Genomic DNA, 21,925 nt, shown 5'->3' on the forward strand with positions numbered 1-21,925 from the left:
TCTGCCATGTAGTGCACTATGATGTCACTAGCACATCAGAGCGCCATCAGGAAAGGTCAGCTTCGTTCCTTTAGGCTAAGGTCACACCGATCAGTGGCCACAATAATCGATGCTCTCAACTGCACATTTCGCTGCAGTGAGGTGGTAAAGTTCACAGAGTTGTATGAGGTTTATAAATTCACCCTTCTCAGGCTTGTCCTTGGTAATCTGGTCACCGTCAATGCTTCCAATGCCACCAGAAAACATGATGGGCTTGATCCATTCCCGCCGTTCTCCACCGGGGAGCACCATTCCGAAGGAACGTGAGAAGCCAGAGAGCACAGGCTCGCCAAACTTGTTGCCATAGTCAGATGCTCCATTACTAGCCTCCACAGCAATTTCCAATGGTGGGGCAAAGTTTATGGGGTACTCCTGAGGTTCTTCCCAAGGTAGGTCATATCCTGGACGGACAAAGTACAAGTGCAGTGACCACAAGAAATGGAGGAAGTGAGAACCAGAAGTTGCAGAAACACTCTGTTAGCTGTTACAAACACTTTAATAAAGGGTAACAGCTGTGAAAGCCAAGAATGTGCAAGCCCACCTCTTCAAAACTTGGAAATAAAAATCGAATGGTCAAAATACTGTTGCCTTTCCATTTTTCCAAAGGATGAGATGAAGCAACTGCCCCTAATCCTCCACGCTTCTTCTAATTCTTTTACTAAATTTCAGTACAATGGTGAAAATTCATATATCTTAATAAAGCTCAACACAATACTAGTAAACTGATAACTAGTGGCATAGTAAAGTTGACTAATTAATTCAACCCCAGTAGGACATGCAGAATTTACTCAAATTGCTTGATGTTAAATCGGAAGTACTTGAAAGGCATGGACACCTTTCGGAACTTTCAAACGTAGTCAAACTAGAAGGCAGGTCAGATTAACTGATGACAAACTAATGAAAGTTTACAGTATCATACGCAGAACAGGATATGAGGCACACAGGAGTAGATTAGAAACAGGTTTTTTAACAAAAGCAATGAACTTAACTACAAATGAGTCATGATAATAGGTTTCATATTACATGTTCTTGCACAGGTGTTTTTGAAGAGAATATAACATTTTGTAAAAAATTTATATTAGTACATATTTCACCATACCGCTGCCAGCTTCTCAGCTGTTCAGTATTGTCTCACTAGTTGCAGTATTTTACACCAAAGTTAAATGTGTCCTTATTTAGTGTCAGTGTAACAATATGTGTCCTTTGGGTAACAATATGTATTACTATACTGACCAGGAATATGAAGGTTGCCAAAGCAGTAACCAGCAGTAGCTGCAATCTCATGCGCTCCACGGCCAGCAGCATGAACATCACGAATTCGTCCACCAGTTCCTGTAGTGGCACCACTGAATGGTGCAACACCTGGAATAAAGTATACAGCTGCCTTACATGACAAAAGATGTTTCAAAGTTACAAGAATCCAAATATACTACCAGATTAGGACAAGAAAAGAAGAGGCACAAAGTAATTTTGGTACATAAATCTTCTTTATTCAAGCTCCTATCTAACAGTTTTAGAAGTGAGTATATCATTTTTCAGTATATCAGCACTACATCAGCAAGCTTGGAGTGATGCCTGACACCGGCAAAAGCTGCCAAGAGTGAATGGCGCTGTACTAATCCAGGCACAACCAAATTAGGAACGCCCACTAAGCTCCAACAAAGACACTCCCTCAACAGAACAGGAATTGGCCTCCCTGGTGCAGTATTCGGCCACTGCCTCCCTCATGATTCCTACAATTAACCCATGGCTCTCAGTCCACAGCAGCTGCGGAGCACCTGACCAAGGCGGTGGTCAGACCTGTAACGCAGCAGAGGGTGCTAAGAATCTCTGGGTCCGAACAGGCCGCCAATGGAAACTGACCCTGTCAACCATTAACAGCTGAATTCTGTCGAGTGAGGCTAGCTTAGCAGGACTCTTTGGAGAACTATCAGACATTGTTTGGGATATCATCGGCCTTAGTGAGATTAGAAGAACTGGTGAAGCTTATACATTGCTGAATAATGGCCATGTCCTCTGCTATAGAGGTCTCTCAGATAAGAAGCCATACGGGGTAGGATTCCTAATCCATAAGGACATAGTGGGCAACATTGACAAATTCTACAGCATTAATGAGAGGGTAGCTGTAATCATAATCAAACTTAATAAGAGGTATCGATTAAAGCTAGTACAAGCCTATGCTTCAACATCCAGTCAAGATGATGAGGAAGTAGATCAGTTTTATGAAGATATTGAATTAGCAATGAGAAAAGTGCCAACTCAATATACTGTAGTAATGGGCGACTTCAATGCAAAAGTGGGGAAAAAGCAGGATGGTGAACAAGCAACTGGCAACTAGGGCGTCAATCCTAGGAATGCTAGAGGAGAGATGCTGGTAGAATTCGCAGAAAGGGATAAGCTTCGAATAATGAACACCTTTTTCAGGAAGCGTAGCAACAGAAAGTGGACCTGGAAAAGCCGTAATGGTGAAACAAGAAATGAAATTGACTTCATACTTTCTGCTGATCCCAGCATAGTGCGGGATGTAGAAGTGATAGGTAGGGTAAAGTCCAGTGATTATAGGTTAGTGAGGGCTAGGATTCACTTCAATTTGAAGAGAGAAGGAGCTAAATTGGTCAAGATGGAACAGGTCAACCTAGAGGCAGTAAGGGTAAAAGCAGACAAATTCAGGCTGGTACTTGCAAACAAATATGCAGCCTTAGAACAGAGAGATGATGGTGACACAGAGCTAATGAATGAAACTGTAACTAGGGTGGCTTCAGAGGCAGCAAGTGAAGTAAGAGGCAAGGCACCAAGGCAACCAGTAGGCAAACTTCCCAAGTAACAAAGGACTTAATAAAGAAACAATAAAGAATAAAAGTGTCCAACTCAAGAGATAAGACAGAATTCACAGAACTGTTAAAACTGATCAACAAGGCAAAAATAAGTGATATTCGAAACTATAATGTGAGAAAGACTGAATAATCCGTAAAATATGGACACAGCCTGAAATCAGTGAGAAAGAAACTTGGCATAGGACAAACCAAGATGTATGCACTGAAAGATAAGCAGGGTAATATCATCAGCTATCTCGAAGGTATAGTAAAAGCAGCGGAAGAATTCTATGCTGACCTGTACAGCACCCAGAGGAGTCAGGATACCCCAATTAGAAATAGTAATGAACAGGATACAGGAACTCCTGCTACAACTAGCAATGAGGTCAGAAGGGCCTTGCGAGACATGAAACATGGATGAGCAGCACGAGAAAATGGAATAATAGTCAATTTAATCAAAGATGGGGGAGACATAATGCTTGGAAAACCGAAGGCTCTTTATATGAAGTATCTATTGACTGCAAAGGTTCACTGGACCACTAGATAACCGTCGGACCATTAGGGTTACAGAATGGGTACCAAGAGAAGAGAAACGCAGTCGAGGATGGCAGAAGACTAGGTGGAGCGAAGAAATTAGGAAATTCGCAGGTGCTAGTTGGAATTGGTTGGTGCAGGACAGGAGTAATTGGAGATCGCAGGAAGAGGCTTTCGTCCTTCAGTGGACATAATATAGGCCGATTAGGATGATGATGTTATTTTTGCATCACATTTTACTTAACCCAAATAAGTTTTCCAGTTCGTAAAGTTTAAATAAGTCTTTAAATTAGCAGCAAGTTCCACACACAAGCTATTGCATGTAAATTACGTTCACATGACAAAAAAGCTGTCATAAATTGTTCTAAATGATTAATTAAATGCATTCCCAGCAATGTTGTCCTTTGTTCGCGACAGTTCAGTTGATTTAGCAGATATTCCCTTGTCACTCAGTTTATGACATGTAGGTTACACATCACCTATGGAGTGTGATATGCAGAATAAGGCACAAAAGGAAAAATTATGAAATGCAAAGGCAAATGATCCTTTGTATCTACTGTATATGCTACAGATGCTAAATGAAGCGTTTAACAACAGAAGCTTAATGAAAAGGTTCAGCGTAGGATCTGACTTTCTATGTAGCCCAAGCATGCAGTCAGGTATAGTACAATCAGAACTTGATATAACAAACACAAATATAACAAATTATCGGATATAACAAAGTAAAGCTAAGATGCCTTGTCAATATTAGCAGGTAACAAATAAGACTTTGTTATAAAAATAAGACTCTCGTAGAATAAGACTTTGTTATAACAATGTTCAAGTGTATTCATAGTTGCAGTCTCAAATATAATAAGCAATGAACATGGCATGTATTGCATGTAGCTGTTCGGATTGTGTGAAATTCTGCCCTTTCATAGAACCTGTGCCCTGTTAACCTTTTGTTTCTTGCAAATATATCAGTGACAATGCATGAAAGGAGACAGACATTGAATGTTCTTAAAAATGTGTTACATAAGTCCCCATTGAAATTGAAATTTCTCACCTAGCCTACAAAGTCTGTGAAATGGTAACAACATACTTATGGTGGCAGTAACAACTGTTGCGACTGATAAAGGAATGGTATACATTTATAGCTGATAGTACACATACAAGGTTTGTCTGCATTTAAGGGAACCTCAGTTGTAATCAAGCTAGCATAATACATTCAAGGCTTTTAGCTACTTTACTTACAAAGGTGACAGCAAAGCAGGTATGCTTTAACGAAGGATTACCCTCAGGCCTACATGTCAAGATCAAGCTGCTACCGATGCTGGAAGGCTATATTACAGTGGGCTACTATCTTCCTCCTGACATTGAACTCCTGCGTACATGACTGATATGAATAGAAATTAAGAGGATCAAAACAGTATGAGGAATGAACTTACCAGTAGGAAAGTTGTGTGTTTCTGCGGTGAATATGATGTGACGCTGCGCATCGCACACATTAAATGCACTCCCTGCTGTTGTGTCTTTAGGTTGCAGGGCCTTAACTTTATAGCCCCGGATGGCACTGCACAGAAGAGGAGATTCATTATTCCTCAGATACTATTGCTGAACGGTAAATACTTATCTAGCAGTGAAGCTGTATGCCAATAACTTAAGCCAGTTTACTAAAATACTGCTTTGAACTTAAAATAGAAGTACATGACAATATAAAAAAAATGATTCCACAGTGCATGATCAAAACTACTAAAGACATTCATCTGACCACAGCAACAATGCTACAGAGGAAAATTACACAGAAGCTTTGTTTTCACAGTCAAAGTCCTTAATTAGGTCGATGCTTATTACAGTTACAGTATTTGCACATAAACAATGCGACTGTAAATATGACACGAGAGGAAACTTTCAGTCTCTCTGACAAAAAAAAAGTATATAGTGGAATCTCGTTCATATACGATTGTGCGTAACACATTTTTCAAAATAATATGTTTCTTCCTCCTTCTCCTGGCCAACGTCCTATAGGCACAATTTCACCTGAAATTGGTTAATATGACTGCAGAAGTGGTATTTTTAAATCTCATTGCTTTATATTTCAGGGTACTTGTTTAAATAACATTTGAACAACCTACAAACGTGTTAAGACCCCAGCCCCATTGGAGAAAAAAAATTGCCCACAGCATGCCAGCGGCAGTAAAACGCTGCTACGGCAGCGTGGCCACACCGACTGGCAGTACACTGCTGGCCAGTTGAGTGAGGAAACGGCGGCTTTTTTTACCTTCCAGAATAACTTTTTTTTTATGGACATTCAAAGAAAGAAAGTCCAGCGGAAACCAACAAGCTTTTCCAACGTTGCTGAATAAACGAGCTGGAGTTCGTGTGGCATCAAGCAATGCTGCTCTGCATAACATGTTATGCATATTTCCATACTATGCTGTTTCTATGTTATGCTATTTCCATACTTTATGCCACCTGTCTTGGATAGTATGATATTTGGATGATGCATTTTATTTTTTGGCTTCCACGAAGATTGTATCAGTGAGATTCAACTGTAGGATTATGGCTATACGTGTCACAATTAAACACAAATATAACATGAGGCGTGTTCTGAGGCTCAAAATTTGGGAAAAGAACTTGTGTTTTACATGCGCAAACATGGCAATCAATTCTTATAAACATGATTTACCGCTGGGAATTAAACAAACTTTAAATATTTACAGATGCATAAATGTATAGCCTAGCTTTAACTTCATGCAGGCCTATACGCAATCTTACTAGCTCACAAATGATCTTGTGAAAAAAGCAAGAAGTCAAATCAATTGGAAGAGCCTTACCAAGTAATTAAAACATGTATTCTGCTTTGAAGAAAGCTCAACAAATGCCAACTTGGGAAGGAATGTGAGTAAAGAGCTGAAATCAAACCATGACATGCACAAACCAACCAGCAGTTCAAAATATTCTGCTATAGCACTTTTTGCTGTTTCAAAGTAATTAAACCACTACAGCAGCATGCAAACCACTGTTCATTCAGGAAAAATGAACGCTGTCACTCATGGGTGCAAACAACACAGTCAAGTTCACACAGCTATATGAGATACCTAATTATGATTGCCCTCATTAATACAGAATGCTTGAATTATAAACGTAATTTCCAGTGGCCAAGCTATTGCCGTGCATTTACATTTTGTTGATGTAAAAATTCATTGTCTGGACAATAGGCAGGGCAAAAGTTCTGCATCTATGGAGAGCAGAAGGGCTTTCAAAGAGAGCGAGTATATTGTACTACTCCCGAATTCCTGACTGTGAACAATAGTGTAAAGAACAATGTTAAACCTAAAGCTCGCTCTATTGCAACATTAAAGACTTTAAAAACATTAGAGCTTAGCTTAATGGCAAAGCATGAAAAACACCTAAATTTAAGAGGCATGCACCATCTGAGCCAATTCAACTCGTAACTTCCTCCTGGCAATGCCTTCTGCTCAATAAAAGTTGTTTGCTGTTTACTAGCCTTCGGAGATCAAAAAACAGTTTAAGGGCACAATCACTTAGCAAGTCGATTCCTAATTCTGACTTGGATGTTACCAAAGTAAAGAACAATATTTTTTTTTTTTTGCTTAAATATCCTGGTTAGATGCCAGAAGCAGGACCTCTATGTATGTGCACAAAGTGACCATCTCTTCCTGTTTGAAATGGTAGAAACTGCTTTTGTCCATATAAAGTGACAGACAAAGGTGCAACACTGAATGGTGCATTGCCATGTTTGTGCTGCATCCTGCATTTCTATGTCATTTTGTGGTTTTGAAAACAAACTTCAACATTGTTTTTAATCCACTGTGACAATACAATGGCTTCTGCTAAATTAGTGTCAATTTTCACATAAGCTCATGTCAAGAAACTAAATCATGTCCCTACCGTTCCGCAGGCATCTTTCATATTCGGTACGAATACAGTATGAAAGTAATTGTTTCCGAAGTAACTTTTATTATGATCGAAGCCACTGTGCAATATAATGTATGAGGGTTCATCAAATGACGGAGTTCAACATCCGGAGACAACATGGGGGCTATGAGGGATGATCATGGTGGAGGGCTCTGGATTAAGTTCGACCCTTCACATTTCTTTAACATGCATCTAAATCTAACTACACATATGCGTTTGCATTTGCCCACATCAAAATGTCACCTTAGAGTCAGGAATCGAACCCACAACCTCGTACGCAGCATCAGAAGGGCATGCAAAGTCACTGAGCCGCTGCAGCAGGTAATACTCATAATTGCGGAATGCTGATTATGTGTATACAGTTTTAGCTGGGAATCAAATCGTCCATAGTGAAAGGAGACTACTGTGTTTGAGGAGAGCTTAGCCAACGTGTTACCTGCTGTTGTCAGAGAACTTGATGACATTGTTGTCGTTGCTCGTGTTCTGGGTGGCCGTAATGAGAGAGAAGAGTGAATGAGGCACCTCCTTTCCATCCACCACCAGTCGGCCCTTGAAGAACCAGTGCCGGCTGTGTTCACTGCACATGTTAGTTGCAAAAGCATTTTCATTAACCTATGTTTGAGAGCTCTTAGTGTCACTGATGGAGCAGTGGTGCACATCCTGCAGTACAAAGGTATGCTACACTTGTACCATCCAAGTGCCCTGCTCTCCGCGATGAAATAATTCGTTCCCCATCAATACGTTAACATGCAGGAACAGACAGGGCAGTTCAGCATGCAACGACAACTTAGATTAAAACTCTGTATGCATCTTTTTTCTATGTAGATGCATGTTTCAAATGTATATATGTTTCAAAAAGGAATGTAATTACTTGGTAGGTAGGCCCATTTTATCATTGCAAAGCAGCCCAAATGTAGAAATATGGTAGTCGTAGTGACAGATGTTAACAACATGGCTGCAGTGCATTTCAAGTAACCTTGAGCAGTAAATGAGCACAGGTAATGCTTTCTTCAACATGTTAACATGTTAAAAAATGAGATGAGAAGATTTTATGAACAATATGTACATATGGTTGTGAATATATGCCTCATACCTGTTGGACTGAGCTAGGTCGAAGCACTCGACAGTGGTTGGGTTTCTCCTGAGCTTGTTCTTGAACAAGTCCGTGTAGAAATCCAAGTCCCAGTTATCGAATGAGAGCCCTTGCAACAAAAAGTTACTATTGTGAATCAGACTTTATTATTCACTATTAAATGCCTCGCAGCTACCACTAGAATCATAAAAACTTATTTGGAAAAGCAATTGCCTTCCACTTGAACCCAGTTGACCACATACATCAGAAAACACCTGCATGTCTTGGGTATTTCCCCTGCTTGGAGACTTGAACCTAGAGAGCACAGTGTATCGTGGAGGTACAGTCACATTCAATATGAGCTGCAACACAGTGCCCATGGTCGAAGGTGCTCCAAAACTGCATGACAGTGCCAACACACGAAAAATTCATTTACTAAACAGCAGTAATTGCAACGGTGTATAGTGCTCACATTTTTCGCATGCTTGTGCCACACAGTCTTGGAGCCCCTTCAACTATGGGCATCGTGTTGTTTTCATTAGTGCATATACCATGGTGCTAATGGTATCTGTCTGACTGCGTAGGCTATACACATGTATGTGAATAACTTTTCTTGTAGGTAAAGCTTATGAAAGCTTCCCAGGCTGTCTTTACATGCTTCTAACATAAGCAATTGATCGTTATTTGTCAGTTGTTATTAATTGCTTCATCTTAGTAATTAACTATTACATTGTTAATTAACAATTACCTAGTGCTTAGTAAACGCTTTAAAAAGCTATCATGCCACAGGAAGCAAGTACAGGAATGTCGAAGGGGCACCAATATTTCTTATTGATATGCACTCTGTCCTTTATGATCGAGCCTCCACTCGTGGAAATCAGACTGACCTATAAGTAACTATAGAAGTGTTATCCACCACTCTAGCCTGACTTAGTATCTTTAGTGCACTTTAATGCTAGACAAAATCCAGAATGCATGCGTTTTACCTAGTTCGGTGCTAACCCGCTCCAGAGCTTGCCTCCCATGCTGCAGTATGTCGACCTCTTCCCAGGAATGAGTGCTGGCAGGCAGCTCAAACGTTGTCACAGGAGTCAGGTAACGAGTTTCAGTCATGCGATCGTGCAGCACATCCACGACCTGGTCATACAACAAGAATGTGCTTTAGTCTGCAAATTTAGAAGTCAGCAAAATTCCTGACATCCAAGCTGGCTGAAGCGCCCCTTTGTATATTGGACACCACAAAACTGATAAGAAGCGTAGATGCAGAAACTCCCTTGTCTGTTTTGTTGCACTTGATTTAAAATGGAGTATTAACACCAATCAGCTGAACTAGTGCTTTGACTAAAAACAACTACCTGTTAGTGAAAGTTGGAACAAAGCACACTTACACTGCTCGATGTGCACTTCAGAAAGGAAAATGGTTTGGCTTAACGTAGGATAGGAACGCTCTCAAACAGTGTGCCATTTGCTAAATTGTGTTTTTATCTACTGTGTACAGCATAAATAGTACACATAAAGGAAGACTCTAGGGCTACTAAAGATTAGGAAATGTTCATGAGCATATGCAAATTCAGTCGCCCATAGGCAGCAATGCATGCACCAAAGTGCTCTTGTGCCTGATGTCGTGATCTTCAAAAAGGTTAGAAATATATGCAGCTCTTAAATTGTATACCATGCAGAACAGCCCATCTTACAGCATATTATACCCCGTATTACTGTAGACCTAGTTCAATTTTAGTTTGTAACCCTTGAAGAAAACATGTGTAAAGCTGGCATTGTTTGCTCCACAGAACACATAGCCAAACATGCCACATTAAAGGTTATTGTATTCCTTCCATTGAAGATGGGTAGTATTGTAAACCACTTAGTTTTTCATTATCGAGATGGTTCAATCATAACCACACGAGACTTTTATTAGTCACTCTGTATTATGTGAATTTGATTACCACAGTCCAGGATAATGCTGTGCTTTGCGAAAAGTTTCCCTAACACATCAGCACAGTTCTTGTCTTTGCCGGCCTTACAAATCAAATGGCTGCCCACACACCACAATGGCGTAACGCCTCATCTAATTTTTCATGGCCAGATGCAATAATTTTTCTCGTGTCTATGGCCTAATAAATTGCTAAAAATTCTTTGTGCATGCCTGTCTGCTTTCTCTTTTGGTGTGCAACTCTTTTTCTAATGTTCACAAAAGTATTAATAAAATAAGTTGTGGTGCATGGACAATTCTCTTGGTGCATGGACAATTCTCTTCTAGGAGTCTTCCCAGAAATTATCATCAGGGCCCATGCGAACACTCAAGTTAACTGGCAGTACATGTGCAGGGTCCCCATATGGGGTCGCAAATATGGGGTCCCATATTAATTTCCTGCAAATAGGGCATGTCTTGCCTGCACATGTTCTTTTATTCATCCTGCGTATCTGCATTTTACTTCTCTTTAACAGTCCTTGAATCATCTTCAGTTTGTGACCATCTGGTTCAGATATAGTTACTGGCTGAATAAAGGAATTTTGGATTAAATGGTGTGAGGCTCATACCTTGTCCTCATCCTTTGTTGAGGGCACATAGTCATCCCTAAACTTAATCAGATAGCGTGTAGAACGCTCTATGCGATCGATGCAGTCAAGCCCAATTGTTTGGCAGATGGCTACAGACTGTGTTGAAGAAGGCGTAGAGAAGTTGAGCCTGGAAGAAACGAAGAAAAACGTCAATGGTATGCTATTTTTTTGTTTACTGCACGATAGCCACATGGCATATTATACAGTTGAGCGACATTTAACAAATATTACGGTCTCATGGGACGTGTTTTCTATAGCAAGTGTTCGTTATAAGTGAGAAGTATGCTTAAATTATTATAGCACAGGTGCATGAAATGCAATTTACCACTTAGTTTTGAGTGCAGAAAACCTTTAATATTCCGTAAGCTTTCATCTTGGTGGCAACAAAACTATAATGACCATAAAGATGTCTAGGAATGGGAACACCGTTATTCATTTACCAGCTGCAGCTATCCAAAGCTAAGTGTGATTGAGCTGCTTCCATGTGGCAAAACTTCAATATTACATAACACCTAGCATAACTGCCTGACATGGTTCTCTTTTCATGTGCAACATTGCTTTTGAATACTGAATTTTATTGGTTGAAACTAAACTTCAATAAACAAATTTGGTATTAATCTTCTTTAATTGGAACACTGCAAACCAGTTACATTACACATATAATATGGCGAACAGCACTATTCTAGCCTAGAATGAAACATTTCACAGTGTTATTGCAAGAGCTGCATGCAAGTGCTCAACTAAAGCTCTCAGATTGCTATATAGTCACATGTCGATATAACGAGCTTGGACATAATGAATTATTGAATATAACAAAGTAAATCTTCAGTGTTTCTTGAAGATATCAGTGTGCAATGAATTTGTGTGTATAACAAATGTCTGATATCGCAATGGTATTTCCATGCCGAATGTGAGAGGCTCAACCGTATAATCAACAGTGGCTCCACAAGGGAATGCTTCATCCTCAAAGCAATGTTTGGACAAGGAGACTGACTCATCTTCATCAGGATGTAGACAAGTCCTCTTGTTGAAATGTTGACTCTAACCTGTGGCATTGTTCGTTCAGCCACAGTTTATTGCTTCAAGCCTCCATCTTCCTGTGAACCTTATGTCTTCTTCAATTGGCTATGCAGTTATGTTTGTTACACACACACACACACACACACACACACACACACACACGCACGCACGCACGCACGCGCGCGCGCACACACACACACACACACACACACACACACTGCAGTTCCACTGGCGAAATTGCAGGAGCAGGAAAAACAACACATACCATGTGCAGACAAAAATAATTAGTGGCAATGAACAAACATATCCAAGCAGAGCATTCCAACATGCTATCCTTAAAGAGGAAATAAAGCTACTGCGTTTTTAAATGTCGGTTTTAAGTTACATGTCAGTTTTAAGCTGAACTGTTAAAAGGTTTAGGCTGCGAGGGTATAGGAATGTGAAGCCTTGGCTACATATTGAATTAAGGGGGTACAGTGTTTTCTCTTGCTGAAAAACGAATTAAAAAGAAACGCTGGGACATTTACACACTAGCAATAAAAGCAGTGAGATGGGTTAGTAATAATAAGCTATTAGTTTTTGATGCTGGCCATAATCATTAGTTCAGTAATAATTCCTAATTTTCACAAGTACTAAAAATGGTGTAAATTGGCGCGAATCTCAAATAAATAAGATATGAATTAAGCACTGACGGTTATATACCCATTAAAAAAAAAGATAATGAATTCCAGTAAAAGAAATTACAAACAGGTGCCAATATTAACAAATATATACAAGACTGCAGAATTCCTAAAGCTTGTTATGATAGGCAATCCAGATTAAAATTTCCAAATGGGAACAATCGATCTGCAGCGGGGTTGAAATCTGGGCCAGTTAGTACATATATATAGTTGAAGGAAAAACCAGTCACAAAAGACAAAAAGAGAAGGTTTACACCATAACGACTGGTAAACATATAGTAAGACGCCCAGAGAAGGAATGAGTCGTTGTGTTGACTGGTTTGAGACTGTGGCGAGTGGTTTTTCCTTCAACAATCGATCTGCCTTGTTTTTACAGCTTGCAATGGTTTGGGTCTGCATGAAATGAAAGGAACAAACGAGGAATTGACTTCCACTCTTAAACCAGTAATACCAGTCGATGCTTTCCCCCCAAAACCTTCACGGTTACACTTGCAATATTTTTACTAAGTTACTTGAAAGAACCTAACACTAATTACACATGGCCCAACAGCTGTGGAAAAGTAAAATGAAGGCTGGTTTAAGGTTGCCAAACAAAAATGCACATGCTTGCTGACAAATCAGATAAAGTACGGGCTCATTCAATATGACCTGGAACACGGCGCTCAAGGTTGAAGGGACCCCAAGACTGCATGGCAACACCGACATATAAAAAAATGGAAGAACTAAATACTTTTTCAATTACAAGTATTTATTAGGCAAACTTTTCTTATGTTGGCACCACTGCAGTCTTGGGGTCCCTTGGACTACAGGCACTGTGTTGCAGCTCATATTGAATGATACTGTATAGCCTACTAAGAGAAAAATATTAAGATGGGACACATAGCAAAGAAATGACTTCACACTGTTTTTACTTAGCAAACCACATAGTAACCCAGCCATTAAGCACGATCCTGAAGGTAAAACGATTTCAGCTCACCTCGGGCCAATTTCAACAAGAAGGTTCGCTAGAGTTTTTTGTTCTTGCAGGCTTGTATGCTGGTCAAGGTGAATCTTGAATCCAGGAGTAAGGAGCCAAATAAGGCGCTTTAGTTGCTCTTGATCAAGAGCTTTCTGACCTTGCAGTTGAATATAGAAGCAGTATTCAGTCAGCAGCTCTTTGGCAGCGTCTTGACCAAGGGCCCCATTGATTGCAGCTAGCTTGCCCTTCAGAGCACTGTCCGAAAGGGCAGGCGACTGGTAGAAGCATAGAATAGCCATGGTTTCTGCCTGGGAAGGGGAGGTCGTAGGCCATAAAGTGCTTTGTGCAAATATCCTTATATTTTGCTAAAAGCAACCAGCCTACAAAGACACAAGGAGAGGAAATTGTTGCCATTCTGCTCTGGGTATGTTTTCTAGCTAGCGTCTGTGCAAAACATGTGCACATAAAAAGCTTGTAGCTGTCCTTGATTGGGCTTGTCTTGCCCATTAACTCGCGTTTCTATTACATGTCAGATGTGACGACTGCGTGGAAAGTCCAACAAAAGTAGGGTCATCAGGCCCACTTTTCATGAATCTGTGTGCCTCTCTTAATACTTAGATTTTGGCAGAAACTAGCTGAAACAATGTGATGAAATGATGGGACAAGAGAAAGTGACAGGCCATTGCATTGAGCAAATGGGTAATTCAAGTGTGCATGGCCCCCAGTCATTAACTTGTCCCTTATAATTGTTTTGTGGTATATCAGTCTACTCATCCAGTTTACAGCTGTGCCACATGTCCTCACAATGCCATCTCTCTGCCATGATGTCAAAATGAAAAGGCACGCTGTAAATGCATACTGCAGCCATAATAAAGCTACCAGCTATCAATTGTCAGTGCTTGCATGTATTTTCTAAGCCTCCCATTTATATTTTACAAACTTTATTCCAGCTAAACCTCTTGGCATGTCAAGAGCACAGCACTAAGGATGATCTAGTTGGTGGCTAACTCAAGGTTAACAAAATTTTGCGGCTCAACATATATTTTAGGGGGCTCTTTATTCACTATGCATCGATAGATTCGAGTGTGCAATCAGTTTACAGCTGCAGGCCACTTCAAAATATGGGAACAACCATTTAACAATAAAAAAAACATTATCAAGCCCCTGTTTAGTGCCTACTACATGTGCTGTCCAAATGTGGCTGTGCCTGCCAGCTGCCATACCCATGACACAGCATCAAGGCATCTGCACCACAGTTGAGCAATTGACACAATAGCCACAAAACAGCGCATTAAAGTCATGTTTCAGACCCTTGATGCTTCAACATGCTTCACCAGCAGCAGGAACACACAATTAGAAACAACACTGTAACAAAAAGGGATTTATTTGCTAACAAGGCACCTTGGAGCATCTTATTTGTGAAAAATGATGAGCAGCATATATTATAAAGAATGTGTATATTTCTCTTAGCCAACAGTGGGCACAATGAGTGGTGCTGTTACAAATGCTCATACAAAAGGTCAACCATGATTTTTGCAACATGGCTTTTGCTGGCACGAACAGTTAGACGGAACATGCGAGCTTCTACATTGGGCTCCAGCCGCATAAGGCACCCGACCTGTTGGCCACGTGTGCACACAATACCAGCACAGACATAGTTGTTGGGGTTTGGGTCGATAGCTTCAAGCAGCTGCATGCCAAAACCTTCCAACTTTGTTCTGATGGCCGCAGCTTCCATGGGAAACCGTGCCCGAAATACTTTTTGCTCTTCTTGCAGTGGCCCTGAAAGGTTTTTCCAGCGAGCAAAAAAGCTTTCAGCAGTCATGGCTGTTGGCTCGAAAAACTTGTTTAGGAAGACAGGAAGCTTAAGGGACACAGACTGAGCACTACCAACATAAAGAAAATGAACCAACAGTTCTGGAGGTTCTTGGAACTCTTGAAGGCATTCTACACTGACAATCTGTTGAATTTGGGAGCCAGCATCGATTACTTTCTCGACTGGCTTGGCCTGCACAAAAAGCTTGGTTGCTTGGTCTCCACGGCAGGACACAGTAGATGTCACACCCTGCAGCTGAAAGGTGCTCTTGTTGCCATAGAAGAGGCTAAGACGGCCGAGGTTCTGCTTGAACTCGGCTCTGACGCCAACTTGAATGATGTCATTCTCGAACAGGACACCAGCATTGCGCAACACCATTTTTCGAAGACCATCCTCAGCACTAATAGGTGCAGCAACAGGTTGGGATTGCTCCTCAGAAGGCTGCATTGCAAGTCCCAAGAGGTCAGCCTCCACACCTCCTCCATTGGTCACGAGCAACTTAGCACTGCTCTCTACAGATCGTGGTGGTGTTGGCGGTGGAGCAGTTTCACATGTAGTTTCTTTAAGACCAGGCTTTCTACGTTTTAGCATTGCAAGTATAAATGACTCTCTCTCAGGAAAAGGAGGCATTTCTTCCAGAACAGTGGCAAGCACATCAGATGAAGCAATACGACTCAGACCAAGATATTCAACTGAGCGCTGCTGCAGCTCAGCATCGGAACAGCGAAGATTATTGTCACTTTGCAGCACCTCTTGGATTTCAGCCTTTATTTCGGGAAAAAGGTTAATAAACTTGATGTAGGTGGTCAACAAAAGGGCACGTGTTGGAGCGCTACACAGGTGGTACTTGGAATGAAGCAGGCGGAACTGAACTGCCGGGGCAGAGCGCTGGTCTCCGGCAACGAGGTTGCCAAACTCTCCAAGAATATAGCCAGCTACTTTGACCATATTTTCATGGCAGGCTGGTGCCTGAAGTGCCTGGAAGCAAACTTTGGCTGCATAACCCTGGACATCCTCCCGATTGGCTACAATTTGAACGACACGGTACCAAACTTCTTCACTAACATGATCACCTGCCACACGAATGAGGTTGAGCACTACGTCAACATACCATGCATAGTCTGATGCATACTTCTCAGCAAGGATGGCTACCTTAAGCACCATCTCCTCACGAATGGCATAGTCTGCAGTCTCGAGGTAGCTCAACATCTCGCCTACAATGAGCTGCGCATTGGTGCGATCGCACATGGCGTAAAGCAAATCCACCGCCTTCTGACGGACGCTGACGTCACGCTCCATCTTTAAAGCAGCTACCACGGTCTCCTGGTGTTTCTTGACGGCTTCGTGCGACGAATCCGATGTTGCTAAAAGACAGAGCCCTTCGAGCGCCATGTAACGCAAGTTGGTTTCTCGGTGTTGCAGGAAATGGCCAAGCTGGTTGCAAGCGCGAATGAGGAGGTGTGGCTCAGGCAGCGCTCCAAGCCGATCCATGTGCAGAATAAGCGAGATGGCTTCGAACAGCACAGCGTGGCGAGCGTTCGAGTGTTGCACTTTCTTCGACTTGGCCGGTTCCTGCGCCTTGTTGAGTAAAGATTCGAGGCACTCGTTGAGCCTACCCCGCACGCTAGGCTCCTCGGGAGGCGGGTAGTTCTGCAGCAGCCGCAGCAGCTTCATGCACAGCCAAGGCGCCGGTACGAAATAGTAGGTGTAGTCCTGCAGGTCCGTATACGAGGCGTTCACGATGCGACTCAGCCGCGACACGGCAAGAGGAATGCATCCCTTGTACTCCTCCGGGTTTTTCTTGACCAGTGCGTCGATAAGGCTGACAGAGGCTGTGACGACGCCCAGGTGCTGGTCGTTTAGTAGGTGGATGATGCGCGAGGTCCACTCGCCCCCGGGCACGACGTCGGGCAGGGTGCGGAGAAGGCGCAGGAGGCACAGCGCGGCGCTCTGCTTGACTTGGTCCATGGTGTCAGGAGACACCAATAGTTTGGGAATGTCGCGGCCGAACGCTTCGGCCATCTCCACGTTGCCCATGTTGGCGACGCACTGAAGAGCGAGGTTGGCGTGAATGGGGTTGCGAGACCCCAGGTCGTTTTTGATGGACTGCACGATAAGGCGCATGAGTTCGTCTTTGGCATTCATAAGCACCAGGATGAAAAGGTATCCTATCTGCTTTTCGGAGTATTTGTTCGAACTGAGGAGGTTTACCGCCTCCATGTGACCGAAATCTATGTCGTGCCCTAGAAGGAAGATGAACAGCAACTTGCAAATGTACTTCTTCTTCTGGTAGCCGTCCAGCGTCTTGTCGCCCTTGAACTTTGACCGAATGTTGGCTAATTCTTTGTTGATTCGCTTCGTTTCGGCTTCCTTGCTCTTGCAGTTGCGGATGTCGGAAATAAACACGGCCAGGCCCCGCATCCCGTCCCCTTTTGCCGGCGGCATCGTGAGCTTTACGGACTGCTTTCTCGCTTCCGAACAAACTGTTGACGACTCAGCTGCCCACGAAGAGCGCTCCCGTCAGCTCAGCACGACTTGATGACACCGAAATACGACTCGCCGCAAAGCATACCCCAAGAGCAGCCCTGCATGAAGCCGCGAGCACACCCCTCAAACCGCCCCTCGTCTGCCATCCTTGAGAGGAATGCAGTCACGTGTCTGATGCGACATGGTCGCCCAATGGGGTCGCTGCCGCTCCGGTATTAAATGATTAAATGTAGGCGGGTTAATTTATGGTTCACAGCCCTCCGAAACGAAAAATGTGCTCAATTGTTTTGCTGTTGCTTGTTTGCACCGCACCTCAAATGAAGCATCGTCTGACGTGTTCGTTTGGTTTGGGCAGTATTCTTTTTATTTTTCTTGCCGGGAACTATGTTATTACGTTACAGATAAGCGATAGCGACAAATAAAGATATCGCATTTCAGACCTCCTAAAACGACAGCTGCAAGATCTCAATTAGTAAGCGTCGCCAAAGCGTTGGCGAAACGAAAAAAATAAAGCTTTTCGTAACATGCCTTACCTTCCTGCAATGATTTAAGAGCAGCACAAGTCGGATCGTAATGCCAACCTGTTACTGTCTACATAAATGAATGCTCACCTACCTTCAGTCGTATCCCTTGGAGGACGCGTCTCGACTGGCTTAGCTTCTTCGTTGGACGAGACGCAAGGTTTCACCCGGCCTTGATTTGACCGCCGCCGGCTACGCAGATAGTGCTTGCGTCTGGTCGTACGAACCTCCTCACCACTTGAACGATAACGTTTTCCTTCGGGCGCTCCCCGCTCTAGCCGTCCTAGCTTTGCACTTATAAACACGATTGCTGGCCAGACAGCGAAATCACGCCATGCTTGATCTTATCAGCCAACAGCTTACATGCAAGATGTAGCGCTGCGTGAAGCAGTCTAAATAACTGAAAGTGCTCGAAACCGGGAAATGCTTTTTCGCTCCGCTACATTTCAAGATATCCAGCAGCACCGTGGCGGACGGTGCACATATTTAAGATATTGCAGGTACTTTACAATCTCACGCGCACGCGTGGGAAAAAGTTATGTAATATGTTATAGGAGATTCGGAAATATAGCTAGCTATCCGTTACCGTTTCGGATAATGTAAAATACACACGAGTCTCCTCAAACGTTTTAGCACACAACCAGAAGTAACCTTCAAATGCGAATTCAATTGTAGCAGTGTAAATTAGGCATGACTAAACAAAAGTAAAGAAGTGTCTCAATGTTCCAGTGTCAAGCAGGAGAATCAAGCCGTACACACCACGGCTTGAATTGATTTCAAGCAGTACAGGTGAAACAATTAGCTTTACTTTGCCTTTAGTCAACAACTATAAAACAAACCTGCAGACAGCAGAGAATATACAGCAATGTACAACGCAAAGAGAAGGAATAATTAGTTCACGGAACAAACAAAATGTACAGCAAGAAGCATGGCAGTCAAAAGTAATGGCGCCCCGCGCCAATTCCTCTTATTTAAGTTAGTGCATCCAGTACGATGAGCTGAACCCACCCAAACTAAGTCCACTGGCACAATACCACCAACCCAACATCCTACAAGTCCATACACAAGTCTTAAGAAAACACACTGGAGCGACTGTACGGCTTGCCAAGAAAGGAAACAAAAGGCATGTACTTTCAAGAAATCTTCTCCAGGAGCTCTTGAGGGAAAAAAAATTGGATGGGGGTATGGAGAGGAAAAGACAAAGCATGCGTCTTTATCATCTCTAAAGATTCGGAAAAATAAAGAGACGCTACTCCTACTAAAGCCCCACCAATTGTTCTTGGGTGCTGAGGCACTTGCACCACAGTTGTCAAAAGGGACGGCACTTTGCCCAAATCAAATAAATATAGGAGGTGTTCCCCCATGTCCAAGGGGAGAGAAAATAAAATGCAACTTCAGGGCATGATTCTTTGCTGTATAAGGAAGGGCCGCACCCCTGCACCTAGGCTGTATGACAACTCTTGCCGCCAACTAATTGCAGTGGCCTTGACACAAAGCTTGAGCAGTAATGGCACAAAAGGCTTGCTGCCGGCCGGGACCTACTATTAGACATGAACACTGTTCAGGTCCACGATCTCTCGCACAGGGGGAAAAAAAAGTAATGGTACAATGTCACTGAGTGAAACAAGTTCTGTACTGGCAAGAGCGCGCAATAGGCAGGCACATCACACTTCTTGGTCGCAGCACTGCACCACAACAGTTCTTCCGGAGACTGTTTCCCAGAAAAATAGAAGAAAAGACAAATGAGAGTTGACGGAGCACTGCAGCAGAGGCACCACAATAAAAAGTCTTGCTGCCATGACACAATCTTCCCACACTTAAAAAGCTGGGGCAGTGAGGGAGTGGGGATTGGCAAGCTCCTATGGCAAGGAGCCCTTGACTGGCACACATGCTAAGTGCACGCAGCCTGTTTCCTTTGGCACTTGTCAGGGATGCTGGGAGGTAACATACGCTGCAGTGAACGGCTTGTCACTTAGGCTCATCAAAGTCCAATACCAGCAGCTTTGTCTCCTCTGTGCCATTCCGCGAGCCCACTGCGCACACTAGCTTGGTCGAGGAAGCACGAAGGCGCCACACGACGCCCCCCGATCCACCAGACTCCAGGGCCACGAGGTTGCGCAGGAATTCACCCGTGCGCAAGTCCCACAGTTTCACAGTGCCATCGTCCGACGAGGTGACCACAAACTTGGAGTTAAACTGGAGGCATGTCACTGCACTCTGGTGCTTGTGGGCTCCTGAAATTGGGGTTCGAAAAATCAGTGTCATTGAGGCCCATCTTTCCCTGGCTGCAAGTGAAGCAGCAAAAAATTAGAAGTGAGTTTGTTATGGCAAATGTAATATTAATATAATAAGGAAAACAGACCATGTTCCTGGAAAATGAGCGTGTGTCCTTAAACTTTCCTGCAGGCTGCCTGATTTTAGCATGCCAAGAATGAACAGGCAAGACAAATGTTAAAGACTCAGAACATGAATTGAGATAACCACTTTGATGGAAAATGCCGCCTATTGTATTGGCTAAAATGAGCCCCGTGTTTCTCATTAAATGTGGATTTATATTTTTAATTCTTCATCAAAAGTTGCAAGAAATGATCTTTGGCACCCCATGCGGCAAAAACATGAGGATGCATAAGATGCCTATCACGTGACCTTGTATTGTATGCGGTTCCTGGTCAATTTATTAGTACTGAACTTCAGTACACTTTATCCTACAACAAGTTTTTTCTAACTTACACTTCGTTTTCGGGAAGTTCACTTGGCTAGTCTATAGACAGAATAATGACGCCCAAGGCCAGCCAGCCATGATGTAGGCGTGTACTTGGTGAAAAATATGGTACAAATATATAAGAAATGTCTGCGGAACAGTGTAAGCTTATTGTAACAGCTTTTGTAACAGCTTATTATTTTCAAGAGTGGTTGAAAAGGTCAAAACATAGGCGTTTAATCACAGTCACACACACACCTGTAAAAGCAGGACGGACGGCGTTCATAATTTACTCTCCTTTTTTGAGGCTGCTCAGATTGAAAAATTTTGCTTACAAAATACGCACGCACTTTTGGAAGCAACCATTACAGGTGTAAACACTTCTGAGGGTGAGCTTTTAGTTGCGCCATTAAAAAACTGGGTTCTTAAAAATCGTTAGTCCCTTTAAAGTGTGTTTTTAATGTTTTAATTATATCAATGGTGACTACTTCAGAAATAGAGGAAATGTACCTACCATAACCCTCTCTGTACCTACCATAACCCTCTCGATAGCTAACGTCTCAGCCTAACCTACAAACCTTAGGTGGTCATATCAAATCAAAAGTATTTGTCTGTCACTGAATTATTATTTTTTGGAATGGCGAAGTTGCATCAGGCTGAATAGCCCTTAGCTTCATTTCCATTTCCTGGTATACTGTTATGCAGAATTAAAAACAGAAGAGAACATGCCATATCAGATTGCTAAACACTATCAGAATAAGGAAAGATGACACGTGTCTCGTTCCTATCCATGTTCACAGC

The 21,925-nt window shown here is 42.6% G+C and overlaps 3 protein-coding genes across 5 annotated transcripts in view; all 3 read right to left on the reverse strand.

Annotated features, from left to right (window-relative positions):
* Nucleotides 1-18,706, reverse strand: part of Pfas (phosphoribosylformylglycinamidine synthase) — a 39,996-nt gene extending 21,290 nt beyond the window's left edge. The window contains exons 1-9 of one of the 3 annotated variants that reach the window (XM_065427015.1): nt 18,518-18,706; nt 13,618-13,907; nt 10,921-11,068; nt 9,366-9,516; nt 8,401-8,509; nt 7,744-7,884; nt 4,814-4,938; nt 1,273-1,401; nt 183-440 (exon numbers count right to left, since the gene is read on the reverse strand). In XM_065427015.1, coding sequence (XP_065283087.1) covers nt 183-440; nt 1,273-1,401; nt 4,814-4,938; nt 7,744-7,884; nt 8,401-8,509; nt 9,366-9,516; nt 10,921-11,068; nt 13,618-13,898 — 1,342 coding nt within the window. In that variant the 5' untranslated portion in view covers nt 13,899-13,907; nt 18,518-18,706. Of the gene's footprint in view, nt 1-182; nt 441-1,272; nt 1,402-4,813; nt 4,939-7,743; nt 7,885-8,400; nt 8,510-9,365; nt 9,517-10,920; nt 11,069-13,617; nt 13,908-18,435; nt 18,481-18,513 lie in introns of those variants that run through there. The other 2 variants (XM_065427017.2, XM_065427018.1) reach the window with 2 other exon arrangements.
* On the reverse strand, nt 14,966-18,164 carry LOC135898194 (AP-2 complex subunit alpha-like). Its single transcript, XM_065427019.2, has one exon. The coding sequence runs from the start codon at nt 17,858-17,860 to the stop codon at nt 15,098-15,100; it is 2,763 nt and encodes a 920-aa protein (XP_065283091.1). The 5' UTR covers nt 17,861-18,164; the 3' UTR covers nt 14,966-15,097.
* A 501-nt stretch (nt 18,707-19,207) lies between the features above and the next one.
* LOC135898191 (F-box/WD repeat-containing protein 7-like) overlaps nt 19,208-21,925 on the reverse strand; it is a 39,500-nt gene continuing 36,782 nt past the window's right edge. Inside the window, exon 11 of the mRNA XM_065427013.2 lies at nt 19,208-20,657. Within this exon, the coding sequence (XP_065283085.1) occupies nt 20,392-20,657 (266 nt within the window). The 3' untranslated portion in view covers nt 19,208-20,391. The remainder of the gene's footprint in view (nt 20,658-21,925) is intronic.

This window comes from Dermacentor albipictus, chromosome 3, assembly GCF_038994185.2.
Source record: "Dermacentor albipictus isolate Rhodes 1998 colony chromosome 3, USDA_Dalb.pri_finalv2, whole genome shotgun sequence".
In the NCBI taxonomy this organism is placed as follows: domain Eukaryota; kingdom Metazoa; phylum Arthropoda; class Arachnida; order Ixodida; family Ixodidae; genus Dermacentor; species Dermacentor albipictus.

Excerpts from the sequence above, each read along its gene's own strand:
- LOC135898194 (XM_065427019.2), bottom strand. The coding sequence starts at position 17,860 with ATGCCGCCGGCAAAAGGGGACGGGATGCGGGGCCTGGCCGTGTTTATT.